Consider the following 18,376-nt stretch of genomic DNA (forward strand, 5'->3'; position numbering starts at 1 on the left):
TTTGATAACACTATCATTTGATTTGTGTACCACAGGAATAATTCCCCAGTTATTCTCCCGGCTGAGTCACCCAGAGCCAAATGTACGGCAAAGTGTGTCAGACTTGTTGTGTCGTGTAGCTAGGGACTCTCCCCATTACATCATCTACCCTGCTATTGTTGGGGCTTCACGACGTAATCAACTACAAGAGAGGAAGTCTAACATGCCAGGTAATGTTGAATTGTTTAGGTGTTGGTTGAATGTAGAGGAAACCCCAGATCCCTTGTGGCTCCTTAGGTATTAGCAAGTTATCAGGTTAACATTTCTTCTACATACACCAGTTATACGGGCTTTAGTGATTAGTAACCATGGTAACCAAGGTAATAACTCCTGTAATTGTATATGCTACAGGGTTGTTAGCTGATCGTCATGACGAAACTGAGCCTACCCTTGACGCAGGGGATGAGCTGTTGCCTGGTGACCCATTCTCACTACCAGATAATCCTGCTAGTCAGGACGGACGGGATGATGACGATGACGATGATGATACCATGCCAACTGACAACATGTCTTCCTTAGAGAAGAGTCTACAGGTGGGTGTGACCTCGTAACATGTTAATATTCATTGAATTGGTGGAGTAGTCGAGTACTCCCTCCTCTAACAACACCTAGCTTTCCTAGCTTGCTACCAGATGATGATGATGATGACACAACTACTGAACCAGACCATACCATGTTTACTAATACTATTTTGTCTCAGGTGATCCTTGACTCACTTGTACAACACAACCCCGCCTTGGTTACTGAGGTGAGAAACTTGGTTGCTGAGCTGTGTCGTGTCACGTTGCTTTGGGATGAGATGTGGTTAGCAGCTCTAATGCAGCGACAAGGAGAAGTGCACCGGTGGGTTGGCATGGTTACACACTCACTCATTAATATACATTCCCCTACACAGGAGGTTACATCAGATTGAGGTAGAAGCGAAGAGGACTATGTCTCTTGGACTGCTGTCCCCTAATGAAAGAGAAGCCATATTGAGGGAGAAGTATAATGCTACTATGAAGCCATTACTATGGGTACTGGAACACTTGGCATATATGACATCTCAACACCCTGAAACACACAATGAGAGAATATTCCAGTCAACTTTTGGGGAAACAATATCAGGAGGTATAGACCAGCTGAGAAACCCTGCTAACTATACCAATCCTCATCAAGCCTGGGAACCTTTTAAGGAAGTAAGTGGTTACTAACTACTTCACACAAGTATTAACAAATACACCCGGCCACTACACTATAGCAATATGGTAGTTTATTGGTGATACTAGCTAGCTTCATGTGCCTGATCCAGCGACTAACATTTTATCATTATTGTACTGTATAGTAGGGACCACAAAGGAGTAGGCATGGCCCACAAAACACTCAATTTTCCCTGACGACGATGAGGCAGTATTGGTTAGGTAAAACTAAGCCCAAAAAAACTTTCAGATCAGCCCGAAACGCTTTCAACAAGTTGCTATGGAATTTAAAAAAAAAATATTTAACAATTTTCTACTACTGACTAACTGACTGACTGATGCCAAGCGTAACTCGATAACAGCTAAGGCTATGGGCTTGATTTTTCACTGTTTGATGTCACTTTTGGTCCGAGAGGTGCCTTTTGGCATACCGCAGTACGTACAATGTATTCTTCATGGACTTACCAGTGTCCTCCTTTGTGTCCCATTCATCTTTTCTGACAGCGAAAAGTGTCAATTTGACGGTAGCTAGCACATGATGGCTTCCCTTCGTAATGGAAATCGTTCATGTTTTTCATAGTGGCTATTTTGATTGCAGAGGTGCTTTTCGAACAGTTCTTAATTTGAAATGCTGTGTAACGGGTTGAACATAGCTGACAATGAAGCGTAATGGATACTTCACTTTTCAGATGATAATTGATATAGCTGGGGCTCGCGGCGCCATTTCAGATACGGTATGCGTGGGTTCACCAGTCATAATAATTATTTACAAAAAAAAGTTTAACAAATAAGTACGCAAAAAAATTGGAATTTTCAACTAGAGTAGGGACCATAGCACATCGATAAAAGGTACTGAAAAAAGCTGGAATAGTGCACGATATTAAATCACAGTAAAACAATAAGAAGTGTTATATCCCTACTGTGCATTTCCATTATGATATCTTGAGCACAGTAGGGATATAACACTTCTTATTGATTTAATATCGTGCACTACTCCAGCTTGTTTCAGTACTTTTTATCGATGTGCTATGGTCCCTACTCTAGTTATAAATTCCTTTTTTTTCTTTTTTGTGTACTTGTAGAATAGTGTTTTGTACTATGATTACAAAAGATTGTGGGTTTTAGTTTCAGCAGATGTTGATGCACCGAGCACAGAAGAGGATGGCTGGTACAATATCTCTTCATGAGGTCAGCCCTCATTTGGCAGCAATCTCCAGCTCTTGTATTACCATGCCGGGTCTGGAGAGTAGAGGGGATTCCCCCATCACGTTGGAATCCATTGACCTTGAAGTCAGTATACTGCCAACTAAGACCAAGCCCAAGAAGATATCAATGATTGGATCTGATGGGCATCGACATACTTACTTGTTCAAAGGTGTGTTATGCTTCTGTAAATAATAAGGTAGAGGAGGTTGGACGTGCTCTAAGCGTCACATAAATATATTGCCCTTAATTGCATTCTTTTCTTTGATATTTCACGTGACCCTCAATAGTCATAATACAAATTTGAAAAATGAAGGGGTTGACTGGGGTTGATTAGATATTCGGATGGTGCTTTACGTCAGCTTCAAGGTGATGTAGTTTGTTTTGTAAACGTGCTTGGTGATTGGGGTGAAATTAGTAAATTGTGGTTTGGTGTGTATAACTTCTCCAGAATTGTCACATACATATTCTATAATCAGAACAATGATACTTTACCGAATTAAACTGAGATCGATGTATAAACCTCTTCAATAAAACTAGTTTCGCATAATTTGTTTTAGGGGCGCTTAAATCGTGTCCAACCTCCTCTGATAATAAGGAAAGGTTTTAATGACAGTTTGGCTCAAAAAGTCTGTCTCTTAATTACCTCTGAAATTTGAACCAAGATTCCAAAAGTGACCATTATAGACAGCTAGTGTGTTTTATACATGACATAGTCATCTCCAGGTCTTTAATGAAATTCTTGGTCACCACAAAGTATCCTTATTGTCCACCGTAATATTGTTAGTGTATATCATTGTTAGGTCTAGAGGACCTTCACCTCGATGAGAGAATCATGCAGTTTATGGCGATCATTAATAACATGTTTGCTAGGGATAACAAGTGAGTTAGCTGTTGTAAGGATGTTCTTATTCAAGTATTGTTGTTACTAGGCACAGCAAAGCCATTTATCATGCTAGGGACTACACGGTAACTCCCCTAGGAGCTAGGTCAGGACTCATTCAATGGGTGGACTCCTCTACGCCCTTATTTGGACTATACAAACGTTGGCAACAGAGAGAAGCCATAGCTATGATGCAGCCACCAAAACAGGTATGAGCCATATGGCCTCTCTGCATCTTGATCCCTTCCCTTTCATTAGGTCACTGGTTCACAACCTCCTCCTCCTCAATTACCTCCTCAAGTGCTTAAACCAAATGAACTGTTCTATTCCAAGATAATTCCTCTACTGAAAGAAAAGGTAGCTGTAATTATAAGGGAATAAGTGTTGTACATACGATCTAGTGTGATGTAATATGACATCTTAGTATATTACATGACTCACAGGGATTATCAGAGAGCACTCCTCGTAAGGAATGGCCTCACTCCATTCAACTGCAAGTACTGGAGGAACTAATGACTGAGACTCCTAACTATCTCCTCTCACGGTGACTATTACCTGGTATTGTATCAGTCCCAATTATTAGTCATACCAACAGAGAATTATGGTGTGGTAGCACCTGTTCGTCAGAGTGGTGGGCAGTAACACAGACATACTGTCGATCTACTGCTGTGATGTGTATGATTGGCTATATTATTGGCCTTGGTGACCGTCACCTTGACAACCTGCTGATTGAGTTTTCAACTGGACAAGTTAGTTGCTGTCTTGAGATGTTGTGATTGGTCAATTTCTGCAGGTGGTTCACGTTGATTACAACGTGTGTTTTGAGAAGGGGCGTAGCCTACGAGTCCCAGAGAAGGTTCCCTTTAGAATGACACAGAACTTAGAGCATGCCATGGGCTTCAGTGGTGTGGAGGTGTGTCAACTTTCTAGCCAACCAGACCACCAACACTGCATCATTTGTATTGTTTAGGGGACATTTCGACTATCATGTGAAGACATCTTGCGGATCCTTCGTCGGGGGAGAGAGACTTTGCTAACCCTGCTAGAAGCTTTTGTGTATGATCCATTGATTGATTGGACGCAGTCGGAAGATGCTGCGTTCCCACTGGCTGTCAGGGGCCCATCAGAGGGTGTTGGCCTACAACCTCGTAAAGAAATGGAGAAAGAGGTAGCTGAAAGTCTCCTTGTGACTAGACTAGCTGAAACCCACTCTCACTGGGAGAAGAACAGGTGAGTGTGTGAAGTGCTATGCCTCTCTGTCTATGTATGTACCTCTCTGTGTACCTCTCTATGTACCTCTCTGTGTACCTCTCTATGTACCTCTCTGTGTACCTCTCTATGTACCTCTCTGTGTACCTCTCTATGTACCTCTCTGTTATAGATATCTTGGAATCATGGACAAATGTCCTGATTATCAAGGTGTCCTTATTGAGGTTATCCGTTCATGTCATTTTAAGTTAGTAACAGTTACTAGATACCATGTTTTTGAGGCAAAAATCAATGGGACCCATGCAATTGTGCACAATTAGAGAAAGACTTGGGGGAAATTACTACACCGAGTGAGTTACTTATATCATAGCTAATTGGAGAGTGAGAATAAAAGGGACTGGGTTAACTTAGCGGTACAAGCCAGCTAGCAGCTGGAGATAGCCCTGTTTCTTCCAGCTGCAAAGCGATATTACTCAGCAATGAAAACATAACAAAGACTCCACAGCTTTCTTGTTTTCACTAGTGTTCTTTGGCTTGAAACTTGCTCTTGCCTTTCTCATTCACAAAGATAACCTGTAATTACCGTATTTATCCGTATAAACGCCTGGGTTCAAATACACGCTGGGTACTTTGTCCCAAACTACAGAATATACGCCTGGGTCCGTATAGACACCAAAAACTGGGCTGTAATTCTAATAAACGCTGGAGTCGTGTATTGTACAAGAGTCTATATACTGGATAAACTCATATTTCATTGTTGCAAAGTGAAGATTCCAAACCGTAAGTCAATTATATAAGTACTTTCAGCACCAATTTGTTCACAATCACCCTTTGCCTCTGCTCCTTGTGTGCTCTAAGAAATAAACGTCTGGGCCTGAATAGACACTGGGCTCGTTTACATGCCGGGTCCAAATTAGTTATACGAAATAAATGCCCAGGATTTCATATGGATAAATATGATATACGGAAAATATTTATTGTGACATGAAACGGATATCCTCTATTATTGAGGTGTCCTGATTTCAGGGGTCCCAATGCATGAATATGAATGTTGTGATATCATGTGATATCATGTGATACAGGCAGTCATTGTGTGCAGTACTGAGGTCACTGGAAGGTCACCTTAATGAGATTGCCATGACGACAGACCACCTGTGTGACCACCAGGATCACCAGATCAAGTTGGACAGGCAAGCGGACATCTTGAGAGAAGCCTTACAAAATCCTAACCATCCTCTGATTACCATGCAGGACAGGTGGGTGTGGCTGAGATGGCTAGCTGTAGCAGGAGTTCATAATAGTATCCTACTATATTATATATATATATACCCCTGTAAAAAAAATGGTGTATCAAAGTTATGACATAACGCTTCTGAGTTTGCTCGTTTTTCTTTGTATAATTAAAAAGTAATATCAATTGAATACGTGCCTAACATAACTAGCAACTAACCCAAGTTTGAGAACTACAAGTGTGCCTAGACAAAAAGTGACAGGCGCTGCCCCCAGTAAAAACCATCATAGAAACATGATGCATGTTGAAAATCACTTTTGCAGAATAGCCTTAGAATAATAGCCTTAGTGTATGTAACTTCAAATCCAGTGTTAAAATACAGGAAAACCGGCTGGATGTTGAATTTAGTTTTTAAGAAATCATCAAAACTGACTGAGGTATTTACCTCAGTTGCATGGCTAGAGGCCAAACGAAGCCATAATAATAAATTCACGAGTGCTATGTGCCTTTTCTGGTTCTGACGAGTGTCTGCCTTCTGTGTTTTGCTTTTATCTTCAATTACATGTTTGTCTTCATGCAAGGAAACCATACCAAGCTGTTAGTATTGTACATCGATACTTTCCTCAGAGGAACATATTTAGATGCCACTAAACTGCTAATGCCACTAAACTGCTAATGCCACTAAACTGCTAATGCCACTAAACTGCTAATGCCACTGTAGAAAGTGTAGCTGATAAAACAATGATCACTGATCTGACTACACCCCTAAATGATCAGAACACATGCTTGCACTCGATCAGTGCTCTCTATTGATGCCTCTTATTAATCTAGCTGCAATCAGCTATGGTTTTATGTCACAGCCACACACGTATAACGTAGCAATGCTATAAGACTAGTCTACTTTATAGCTACTGGTTTAGCTCAGGATAACATGTACTACATACAGTACCCAAAACTTTTTAAAGTTGGGAGTCCCTGAGGTTACTATTTCAGGAGTGATGCCATTTTTTGAAGAGCTTATTACAGTGTAGCTTACCATGACAAGTAATTGGTATATGAAAACTCTCTACTTGTTCATCCACTAAACTACATACCTCAAATATTAACACTGTATACATCATACAGTACTGTATAGTAGGGACTGCAAAGGAGTAGGCGTGGCCCACAAACAATAACCCGCCTCAATTTTCCCTGACGATGATGACGCAGTATTGGTTAGGTAAAACTAAGCCCAAACAAGCCTTAAGATCGACCCGAAACACTTTCAACAAGTTGCTATGGAATTTTTAAAATAATTTATTTACGGAATTTTCTATTGACTGAGTAACTGACTGATGCCTTCAGACAAGTGTATCTCGAGATCGGCTAAGGCTACGGGCTTGATTTTTTCACTGTTCGACGTTGCTCCAGCCCGACAGGTGCCTTTTGGCATACCGCAGTACGTACAATGCATTCTTCATGGACTTATCAGTGTCCTCCTTTGTGTCCCATTCATCTTTGCTGACAGCGAAGTGTCGATTTGGCAGTAGCACGTAATGGCTTCCCTTCGTAACGGAAATCGTCCGTATTTTTCATAGTGGCTATTTTGATAGCAGAGGTGCTATTCAAACAGTTCTTAATTCATACTGCTGTGTAACGGGTTGAACATAGCCGACAACGAAGCATAGTGAATACTTCACTTTTCAGACGATAATTAATATAGCTGGGGCGTGCGGCACCATTTCAGATGCGGTTTGAGTGGGTTCACCATTCATAATAATTATTTACAGCAAACTTATCAAACAAGTACTCAGAAAAATTTGGAATTTTCAACTAGAGTAAGGACCATAGCACACCGATAAAAAAGTTACTGAAACAAGTTGGAGTAGTGCACGGTACTAATAAAACAATAAGAAGTGTTATATCCCTACTGTGCTCAAGGTACCATAATGGAAATGCACAGTACACTTCTTATTGTTTTACTGTGATTTAATATCATGCACTGCTCCAGCTTGTTTCAGTACTTTTTATCAATGTGCTATGGTCCCTACTCTAGTTGAAAATTCCAAATATTTTGTGTACTTGTTACCATACACACTAGAGGTATTACCCAATCAATACTGTAGGTTAACAGAACAGGGCAAACTATTGGCAGAGCAGAAACGCTATAGTCAGCAACTGATTGATATTCATACTGAATATTCCACATGGGAGGAAAGGCACTCCACTGCTGTCAGTAAACTAACTGCTGATGAGTTGAGCAAATTGCTGGAAGCCATGCAACAACCTGTTGATCTAGGTGGGTGTTACTCTTGAAATCTTGATCATGCAGATTGTGGCTTCACTACAGGTCCGGCAGCTTATGAGCCATCATCAGAGTTCCTTCAGTCAACTGGACAAGCCCAGACCATTGATGTTGTATGTGTTTGTCTGTATGTTTGTCCTGTGTGTTTGGATCATGTCCCATGTAAAGAGTGTGAGACTTTGAGTACCCACACCTGTGAGATCTGATCTTGTGAGGATTAGTGGCCCATTCACTGGCCATGTAATTGTGGCAGTTTTAAAGCTGTGCTTTACTTGTTTACTTCAACTCCTATCAACCCACTGAAAAAACATACAGTGGAATTTCTCTTAATGGTCACCTGAGTTTGTCAGTTACCTTAGCTACGTGGCTATGGTCCCAGTATAGTAATAGTTTGCTTCAAGTGGTCACCTCTACAAATGCACATAACAGTTTTTGCAGTCCCATTCAGCACTGACAGCCATGATAGTGAGTGAAGTAACTGTCACTAGCTGATAGAATGGTCTTCTGTGCAGATAGTTCATAGCCACTACCTTTATTGTGTGATTCTAATTAAAGCCCATCATGAAATCTGGTTGCCAGTTCACTGTCTATGGTCCAAATAGTAAAGGACCAGTTCTACAGTATAACTACTGCTTTTACTTCACTAGGCATTGTAGCTAATCCGCCTGTTGGCTCAGTCAGCTGTTAATGTTGTACAGTATGTAGTTATGTGGTTTCTCATCCTTGCTGCATTTTTGTTCATTCCTGTTATGTAAGTAGTGTACTGAAGTGTAGTTAAGTGCATGCATGTGTACCTAAACAAGAGTATACAAGAGTATACAAGTCTTTGTATAAGGTCAAGTTAAAAACCTATTGCTGTTCATTAAGTAGGCACTTCTGTATAAAAGCCTGATCCAAAGGTGGCCAGGTTCCACTGTATGCCAGCTACACAACACAACAATATACTCTAACAGAACAATCATGTCAGCAACTTTACTGTTGCACATAGTGTCAGCAATTGGAGTCAGAGTTACACAAGTTGTTAACAAATCGTCGCAATGTGCTCATCTCATGCCTTGAGGCATTACATAACTATCAGCGAGTCACCTCCCATCTACCAGCTGTCCGACCCAGCAGGTGCCTTGTGTGGAAGAACATATTGGCTAATCTGATTGGTATGAAATATGACAACAGTACTATAGTATCGTGAGTAGTTATAGCTTGTGGGTGGGGCTGGTAATCATGTGATCCATTGCAGTGGGTGTCAGGAAGCCATTAAGATGTTCCAATCAGCTTTAAAGCCACCTCCATCTTCAAAGGTTGCCATATCGATAGATTCTAGGTTCCGTAAACAACTGCAGGAGCTGCGTATGAGAATGGGAAAGGTGTAGTTGTCATTATTTCCATTCCAATGCCATATAATGTTCCTATAGCTCAATGATCGGTTCAGAACACTAGCGGTGAATGATGTAGGACAACTAGAGGGTAGCGTGAGTGAAACACATGCTAACTTGATGAAGTTCTGTAGAGGTAAGTTGATCATGTGTTGATCATGTAGCTACATAGCAGTAGTTACTGTATGTAGCTAGAGGAGTGTTCAATATATTATTCATTTTACTATAATTAAAATGTTGCTATTTTACATTTTATTTTAGTTCATAAAATAGTTTTTGGTTTTTAGGTTGGTTCGTCCACCTTACACTGAAATACTATCAGCTTGCTTATTTATTACATCCTTGTCACAAGACAGGATACTTTTTTATTGTATGTCAACAGATTTTGGTCAGAGTGGAGCCTTGGCCCTCTCCTGTTTTGTGGTGATCGCAGTGTGTCCCCTTAATCGTCGCTGGCTGATCATGGAGCAGACGGCTCATTCTGCTGGTATGCGACTCTCAGAGCTCAACTCGAGAGAAGGGGACTGGTTCTTGGATGAGCTGTGTACAATGAGTGGAAATGTGTCCCAAATGATTGACTTGTTGGAGAGTTGTTTTGAGGTGTGTGTGTGTGTGTGTGTGTGTGTGTGTGTGTGTGTGTGTGTGTGTGTGTGTGTGTGTGTGTGTGTGTGTGTGTGTGTGTGTGTGTGTGTGTGTGTGTGTGTGTGTGTGTGTGTGTGTGTGTGTGTGTGTGTGTGTGTGTGTGTGTGTGTGTGTGTGTGTGTGTGTGTGTGTGTGTGTGTGTGGTGTAGGGTGTGCGTGTAGTGTAGTGTGTGTGTGGTGTAGTGTCTTGTAGTGTGTGTGTGGTGTGTTTCTCTAATGTATTCATGCCGTGGTCATGAAGACATCATCAAAAGGTATGGCAGTACTGTATAATTTGAGTTCCCCCTAATGTGACTCATGCCACTAATGTGACTCATGCCACTAAAAATACACTGTCTAAAAGCCATCATAGAAATAATATGTGCAATGAAAATTACCTTATATGGCCTTAGCATCAAATACAGTGTTAAAAGCGAGAAAACACTTACAGGCGTCCAGCGTCAAAACCTTTAATTTGGTCTGCCTCACTGCCTGCCTCACTGCCTGCCTAACCATAGTTGTAAGGCTAGAAGCCCAGCAAAGCAGCACACAGCCACCATTTTATGTCACAACAGCAAACTGATGGGTGGGATATGCCTTTTGGGGTTCTGACTACTTGCTGCAATTTGCTATTCCATTTATCTTCAATGAAATGGTCGTCTTCTTCATGCCAGTAAAGGTGTTAATTTTCTGTATTGACACTTTCCTTGAAGAAGAGTATTTAGACATCACGTAACTAATGGACTGTAGTACTGTATTGTATAGGCTATATATTTTGAAAAATATTTTCAAGGTTGAGCAATGTTGCTAAGAATATATTTCATGGATTTGCAAACAATCCTAAAATGTATTATAGAACTTTGCGTGGGCGAGATCAAAGGAAAAAGTGTACTTTGAATTTCATAAAGTACACTCTCAGCCGGCCAACTGCTTCATCGACCACAAAGAGTGCTTTATTGCACCGCAAAGAGTACTTTATTGAACGAATAAAGCACTCTTTGTGGGCAATAAAACACAGTTGCCCACGTGCCTTAGTGTAGGCTAATAGCCTACGGGGGCTCGCGCCAGTACGACTAATCACCCAAGCCAGTGAAGGCTGATAGCCTCGCCACGCTGAGTGATCAATCACCCCAGCCAATACGAGTTCCACCATTGGATTGCTTTTATAGACATACCTAAATGCTTCGATGATGGGTGGGAGAAGGTAACGTTGCTGTTACGTTTGTTAATGTAAACGGACAAGTCCTGGAGATATCACGGAAATACTTCACCATGTGACTCGCAATAGAATCGATTGTGGGTTGCGAGCAAAACCTGCCAAAAGATGCGATGAACGTCTACTATGCCAAACTATGGTGAAATACGCGTGAGTTACTTTGTTAAACTAGTTTGTGTGCATTCAGGCTGCTAATAGTTCGTGCAACGCTTGTTAATTACGAGTCCTAGTGTATGGTGAAGCTACACGACTAGAAAGTTCCATAAATCATTTAAAGCATAGCCTTGCTCGTGCTATATGAAAAATAAAGTACTTGGCTTCGCCTCGTGCTTTATTAGCATCTCGGCCGCGCGCCTCGTACTTTATTTTTCATATAGCACTCGCGGCTATGCTTTAACATATACTTAAAACTATGTGAGGTCTAAACTATGTGAGGTCTAAAATTTTTTGCTGCTTAACTCCCAAAAGCCTGAAATCAGCAGGAAAAAAATCTTCCTTGGCTATAAGGTAGCAACTTACCTGAACTTATTGTACCACGCCCCCTTAAGTGATCAGAACATGCCACAACACCTTAGTGCGAGGCCACACCCCCAATGATCTATCTCTGTAGAAACAAGGTATTGCACCATGCCCCCAAACTTAATCTACCGAGAGATCGAGATACTCTAATACAGCAGTCAGCATAACACATGGTTTTATAGCTATGTTCTAACATAAATGAAAATATTAATTTAAAATGTAGTAGGGTTTCAACGATAAAAAGTAGTGAAACAAGATGATGGTAGCTATGAGGATGATGGTAACTATGAAGATGATGGTAGCTAATCCCTACATAGCATTGTAGCAATGTGGGAAATACTCTTCTGTAATGTAATGATTGTCACTTGTGTACACCTCGTAGGAGCTCAACCAAGAGACACTAGATATGATGCAGTGTGCCATGACTGCGGTATACTCTACTAACAAGGTGTATAGTCAACTCCAAATACTCGTCTCAACTTTTCAATCCATCATTGTGCCTGGGGCACTGAATCATGTTGTGTCAGAGGATGTAGCCATGCTACAACTAATCGATGCCATTAAAACTATTGAGGTAACATCAGAACCCGGAGTATCAGTTCGTGTGGTATTGGATAATTTGAATGAAGATTACCAGCAAGCAGCTATCAAGGTGTGTGTCTGTGTGGTGTGTGTGTCTGTGTGTCTGTGTGTCTGTGTGTGTGTGTGTGTGTGTGTGTGTGTGTGTGTCTGTGTGTGTGTGTGTGGTATAGCAAGCATCCATCTGTATGTGTGTAGTATGCAAGCCCCACCCCTTTTCTGCAGGGAGTTGAGGTATCTGCTAGTTCTCAACAAGCTTTGGAGGAAATTGAACAGCAGTTTAATGCCTTGCTAGCACCAGAAAATGCTGCAGGTTAGTTATCAGCCACACCCATGCCATGCCTTTACAGCCATTTGCAGGAGGAGAAGCCCCCAGCTCTGCTCAAGTGGTCCTATCTGGACTAAACAACTTGTTCTCACCAGTGGAACATGCTACGGCCCAGCTGTACAAGTCAGTAGAGAAAATGACAATATCTCCGGATTGGAACTGTGTGGACATTGTCAGCCAAGCTGGAAGCCTTAAGGTATGAACAGCATACAGTGAAACCTCTATTAATAGAACTATTAATAGAACTATTAAGGACACAATGTAACATAAATAAATAAAATAAACTATATAACAACATTTTGGTCAGATCTAGCTCCGTATACATACACCTATACTTTAAAAGAGGAAAACTTTTTTGTTAGAGCAATGTCCAAATTGTCTATTATGAAAAGTTTCCTGTGTTAGTGTTGTCCCCCTGAGGGTGTTAATGACATTATCACGTGTCATGTCCCCCTCAGATACTTTCCCCTGGTAACATCTACTCTAAGGAGCTGTTCTTCATCAGGAGGGTGATCGCTGTGTATGACTTCTGTCATGAGTTAACTGCATTGCTCTATGCTATGAGGGCAGATCCTCTCGACCGTAAGTACTTTTCTAGTAGAAGCATGGTGCTTATAAAAAGGTAGTTGTGTGGAGAAGGCAGTGTAGTTTTAGTTTCAAAGACACTTTACAAAAATCATAATGTGGCCACAATAGTGTAGTTAATGATTACATAAAGCATGTTGTATGTGCTGAGCCACTTATCATGTTGTCAGCTGGAGATGCTGTTTTGGTGTATAATAGTCAATAGTGCTAGGTGATTGTTTTTGTTAGGGGAAACCCCAGCTAACACACCCACATCCAGCCCATCCACGCCCACTACTGCTAAGCTACACATCCCATCAGAGCATCACCTAAGCTTGCCGATACGGCGCTACATAGCTGAAACTGTTAACACCCAGTTGCTGGGACAACCATCGTACTCGCTATCCTGTGTCCTGATGGTTGCTGTGGAGTCACTAGGTGTTGTCATCACCAAGGACACGCCCACCACATTAGAAGACTTATGTAGGATGGTAAGTGGTGGTCGTTGTTTAGAGTTGACATGATTTGGTGTTGATTACAGGCTCATGATAATAATCAATCATCAATCACGACCTCGTTGATACAGCAAGCAAGAACATTGTTCTCTCTACATGACATCGCATGGAGGGAATGGGATAAGACCAAGTTAGTAGGGCTTGTAATTTAGTAGTTCTTAGTGATAGAGTGTGCTCTGTTATTTGGATAGGGCTTAGTGATAGAGTATGCTCTGTTGTTTGGATAGGGCTTAGTGATAGAGTGTGCTCTGTTATTTGGATAGGGCTTAGTGATAGAGTATGCTCTGTTGTTTGGATAGGGCTTAGTGATAGAGTGTGCTCTGTTATTTGTAGGGCTTAGTGCTGTCAATTAGTACTTATTTAATCATACTAATTGTTACCTAGGCGACTACGTCACAACATGGACCTGTGTCAACAGAGCCTACATCGTGTCACATTGCTAGATCGTCGTTTCCAGTGGCGATATGAGCAGCTGCTGACCTTGCCAGACACTACCTACCCATGGGTGGGCTTGCCAAAAAGCACTTGTTTGGCTGGCATGAAGAAAGTGAGCCCATCCTAGTGATGACCACTGTTGCGAAGGTAATCATTTTTGTAGGCATTGTCCGAACAGCTGTCAAACACAATCACCACAACAAGGGACAAAATGATGAGTCAGCAGTTCCGTATATCCCAGAGGCTTCAGTGGGCAGCTGGGGCCAACTCAGCACTTAATGCTGTTGTGGATGAGTTCCAACGAGCTACCAACCGACGCACTCAAGCACTGCTGGTATGATTGATATGGCTTCAGTGTTGTGTATGCGTAACTGCTGTGCTAAATAAGTTATTTCTGACTATTTGACTGACTACTATTTTTGTTACTCTTAACAAAGTACACGTTTTCACGGTGAAGCCAGGGATAGCCTGGTTATGTCTCAATTTCTGTCACTTCTGTCTAGTGGTGTGTACCTGTCTGAAATGTAGTGTAGTGTGGTATGGTGTAGTGTGTTACGATCATCCTTTGCACACAGGCAGAGGAGGAACTGTGTGACAAGGTGGTGGAGTTGTGTGCAGCCATTGTTCACCTTGAATCCACCAGCTCATTATCAGCCACGCCCACCTCACAGGACAAAAATCTGATTGGTTTATTACACCAATATGGCAGCATTGGTAAGGAACTACTAGTGTGTTTGGAGGACCTGTCACAGGTGTCTGACGTACTACCACACCTTGAGGTGGGTCATGTGATCATGTAGCCACACCCTTAGCCACACCCCCTTTAGCTCCCTGCAGATGGTCAACCAGTGACAACATTATGGATGAGTCAAAGATTAGAAGACCTGGACAATGAACGAAACAAAATACTAGTTGAGAAGAAGATGGCTAATAATGACCTGGCTCTTAGCAAGGTAAGTAGCTATCATTAAGATGCTAACTTTAGGAGGATTATAGATATTTCAATTTGAGTCTTCCTTCACTGCATACTGAAGCGATTAAAACATCCGTAAAATTAATTTTGGAGCACACGTTTTTTACCCAACGTATTTCATCTCAAAAATTATGCAATTAAGTCAGGTTTTCACTCAGCAGATCACATGTACTATGTGTAGTGGTGGAAGTGGGGTATAAGAAAGTGTGACGAATTAGGAAGGATTTTATTTAGATTGATATTGCTTATATTTATTGGTTGGTTGATTTATGCTAGGAGTGTGCCCTGGCTGAGCTGGACAAGTTGCGTAGTCTCAATCGTAGTTATCGCAAGTTGATGGCTGAGATCTGGTCCCAGCTGACTAGCCTAGCTAAGCTGGAGGGTCCTCCCACTGGAGGAGTCCTGGAGCCTGGACCACGAGCATTCATTGCTACACAAGAGAGATTTAATAATGAGACTAAGAGTCTAGTACAGGCAGCACAAGATGTGATTGCTGCTAATATGTCCTTAGCTAAGCCAACCTGGATTGACCGATCATCAGCTGAACAATTTGGTCAGTTAAGGGACACTACAAGTCAGCTATGGCAACTGGCAGATTGGTAATAACATTACCATCATGAGGTAGTGTATTGTCCCTTTCCTACAGGCTATTAGGTCAACTGGGTTCATTTACTGATCAACTGTTTACCAATCCTGACCAGTGTGGGTCACTGAAGTGGAGTAAACCTCCTGTAACTAGCAACCAACTGATGCCTAAGAGCCATAGTAGCTCTAGTGTTGCTACTTCTGCTACAAGCCTGCAGCAGCCCCTCCCCCCTAATGAGACTGACCAACCTGCAAGTGCTAATACGGCATCGGCAGCTGCTGCTGCTAAGATGTACCGTTCTGTGAAGGGTGTGGTCCGTGACCCCAAGACTGGAAAAGGTACTATCATACAGTACGATAGTAACTGTATAGTAGGGACCACAAAGGAGTAGGCGTGGCCCACGGAATATCACCCAAAAAAAACAGCCTAAATTTCTGCCAACAATGATGAGGCAGTATTGGTTAGGTAAAACTAAGCCCCAAAAAGCTTTCAGATCGACCCGAAACGCTTTCAACAAGTTTCTACAGAATTTAAAAAATAATATATTTAACAGAATTTTCTACTGACTAAGTAACTGACTGATGCCTTCAGACAAGCGTAACTCGATAACGGCTAAGGCTACGGGCTTGATTTTTCACTGTTCGACGTCGCTTCGGCCCGACTGGTTCCTTTTGGCATACCGCAATACATACAATGCATTCTTCATGGATTTACCAGTGTCCTCCTTTGTGTCCCATTCATCTTTGCTGACAGCGAAAAGTGTCGATTTGGTGGTAGCACGTGATGGCTTCCATTCGTAACGGAAATCATCTGTGTTTTTCGTAGCGGCTATTTTGATTGCAGAGGTGCTTTTCGAACAATTCTTGATCCGAAATGCTGTGTAATGGGTTGAACAACATAGATGACAACGAAGTGTAATGGATACTTCACTTTTCAGACGATAATTAATATAGCTGGGGTGCGCGGTGCCATTCAGATGCGGTATATGTGGGTTCACCATTCATAGCAATTATTTACAAAAAACATTTAACAAACAAGTACACAGAAAAATTTGGAATTTTCAACTAGAGTAGGGACCATAGCACATCAATAAAAAGTACTGAAACAAGCTGGAGTAGTGCATGATATTAAATCACAGTAAAACAATAATAAGTGTTATATCCCTACTGTGCATTTCCATTATGGTATCTTGAGCACAGTAGGGATATAACACTTCTTATTGTTTTACTGTAATTTAATATCATGCACTACTCCAGCTTGTTTCAGTACTTTTTATCGATGTGCTATGGTCCCTACTCTAGTTGAAAATTCCAAATTTTTCTGTGTACTTGTATAGAGTAAAGCTTCTCTAAAAGGATCTCCCTGAATATGATAAACAACAAAAACTTGGCAATACATCTAGGAAACCTCTTTATTGGATTAAAATGAGCCAATAATTGTCCATCATAGAGAGGTGTACGTTGTATTAGCTATAGGTGGATCCAATATTATATCCCATAATATTATCAGCCCTGCAGGAGCAGAACAGCTATGCTGTGGGGGTGTGGCGTCGTGTCAAGGCCAAACTGGATGGACGAGATTACAACCCAACCATCCGTATGAGTGTCACAGAACAGGTATGACATGTTATCCCCACAGGGTAGGGGATACATATTAACAGTAAGATACTGACATTATTAGGGGAATGGATTCTACTTCACAGAAGATCTATCCTGCTTATAGACTTGGGCATTGTTCACAAGCCTGGGTGTTTGTATCAGTTAACACTTCACAACTAAACTGAATAACTGTATCACCCCTCATTTAGAAGAGAGTCTCAACTTCATGACAGAGAGTGAATCTCTTCCCAAACCCCTTACTAGTAAAGTTAAATGTTGTTACTGAAGGTTCTTCTTTCTGGTGTAGCTGGTCCTAATATGGCTAGTGAGACCAATACTTGCCGGGTACTTACCAGTATTCTGATTATAAGTACTGGTTGTAATTGGTCTAGTGACGAGAATAGCAGTATGTACAACATACAGTTGTTTCCAAAGATACCAAATTTATTTACACTAGTTTAGGGGCTAGCACAAGTGACAGGTAGGGATGTGTTGATTTTACTGGCAAAATTTTTGGCATAATGGGCGAGTAAAAGAAATAAGCAAAGTGAATTTTTGTGAAGTTGACATAAGCATTGCACCAAACATTGAACAGTGACACGTCCTAAAATAATTATCAACAATACATAGTTACAGGATGGAGCAAGTGGCAAATAATAGAAATTGTAACTTTGGACTTAGAAATTGTTGATAAGTTTAATGAGCAAATAGATAATTGTTGAGTAAAATATGGAGCATAATATGTTAAAAATAAAGAATTGTTAGAAAGAATAATAGGTAGAAAAGAAAGTGAAACAGACTCGTCCCTAGTGATAGGTTGTTACACTCATTACTCTCCCCTATTGTCCCTTAGAAAATGGTATAGATAAAATGAGGTCTTTAAAATCCATTGAAAGATCTGGTAGCAGGTCCTTAAAACTTGCTAGCAGGAAATACCTTAGGGATTGCAAATCTCAACCTTCGATCTTTGATATGTGATGTAAAGTCTTTTGCACTAAAAACACTATTTTAATTCAATCCCTCCACCTATATATATGCCCAT

General features: G+C 41.2%; 1 protein-coding gene across 1 annotated transcript in view; it reads left to right on the forward strand.

The window, feature by feature from the left end:
• LOC136251470 (serine/threonine-protein kinase SMG1-like) overlaps positions 1-18,376 on the forward strand; it is a 38,697-nt gene that overhangs the window by 19,517 nt on the left and 804 nt on the right. The window contains exons 35-66 of the mRNA XM_066043921.1: positions 36-209; positions 391-572; positions 740-882; positions 935-1,217; positions 2,343-2,592; positions 3,224-3,302; positions 3,353-3,512; positions 3,562-3,660; positions 3,747-3,847; positions 3,899-4,052; positions 4,097-4,216; positions 4,274-4,533; positions 5,595-5,768; positions 7,849-8,021; positions 8,073-8,140; positions 9,016-9,212; positions 9,265-9,391; positions 9,440-9,536; positions 9,783-10,000; positions 12,139-12,408; positions 12,561-12,648; positions 12,696-12,859; positions 13,122-13,245; positions 13,477-13,718; positions 13,769-13,872; positions 14,127-14,289; positions 14,341-14,511; positions 14,753-14,956; positions 15,005-15,130; positions 15,427-15,749; positions 15,797-16,074; positions 17,246-17,352. Of these exons, the coding sequence (XP_065899993.1) occupies positions 36-209; positions 391-572; positions 740-882; positions 935-1,217; positions 2,343-2,592; positions 3,224-3,302; positions 3,353-3,512; positions 3,562-3,660; positions 3,747-3,847; positions 3,899-4,052; positions 4,097-4,216; positions 4,274-4,533; positions 5,595-5,768; positions 7,849-8,021; positions 8,073-8,140; positions 9,016-9,212; positions 9,265-9,391; positions 9,440-9,536; positions 9,783-10,000; positions 12,139-12,408; positions 12,561-12,648; positions 12,696-12,859; positions 13,122-13,245; positions 13,477-13,718; positions 13,769-13,872; positions 14,127-14,289; positions 14,341-14,511; positions 14,753-14,956; positions 15,005-15,130; positions 15,427-15,749; positions 15,797-16,074; positions 17,246-17,352 (5,423 nt within the window). The remainder of the gene's footprint in view (positions 1-35; positions 210-390; positions 573-739; positions 883-934; positions 1,218-2,342; positions 2,593-3,223; positions 3,303-3,352; positions 3,513-3,561; positions 3,661-3,746; positions 3,848-3,898; positions 4,053-4,096; positions 4,217-4,273; positions 4,534-5,594; positions 5,769-7,848; positions 8,022-8,072; positions 8,141-9,015; positions 9,213-9,264; positions 9,392-9,439; positions 9,537-9,782; positions 10,001-12,138; positions 12,409-12,560; positions 12,649-12,695; positions 12,860-13,121; positions 13,246-13,476; positions 13,719-13,768; positions 13,873-14,126; positions 14,290-14,340; positions 14,512-14,752; positions 14,957-15,004; positions 15,131-15,426; positions 15,750-15,796; positions 16,075-17,245; positions 17,353-18,376) is intronic.

The sequence above is a fragment of the Dysidea avara genome, chromosome 3 (assembly GCF_963678975.1).
Source record: "Dysidea avara chromosome 3, odDysAvar1.4, whole genome shotgun sequence".
NCBI classification, from domain to species: Eukaryota; Metazoa; Porifera; class Demospongiae; order Dictyoceratida; family Dysideidae; genus Dysidea; species Dysidea avara.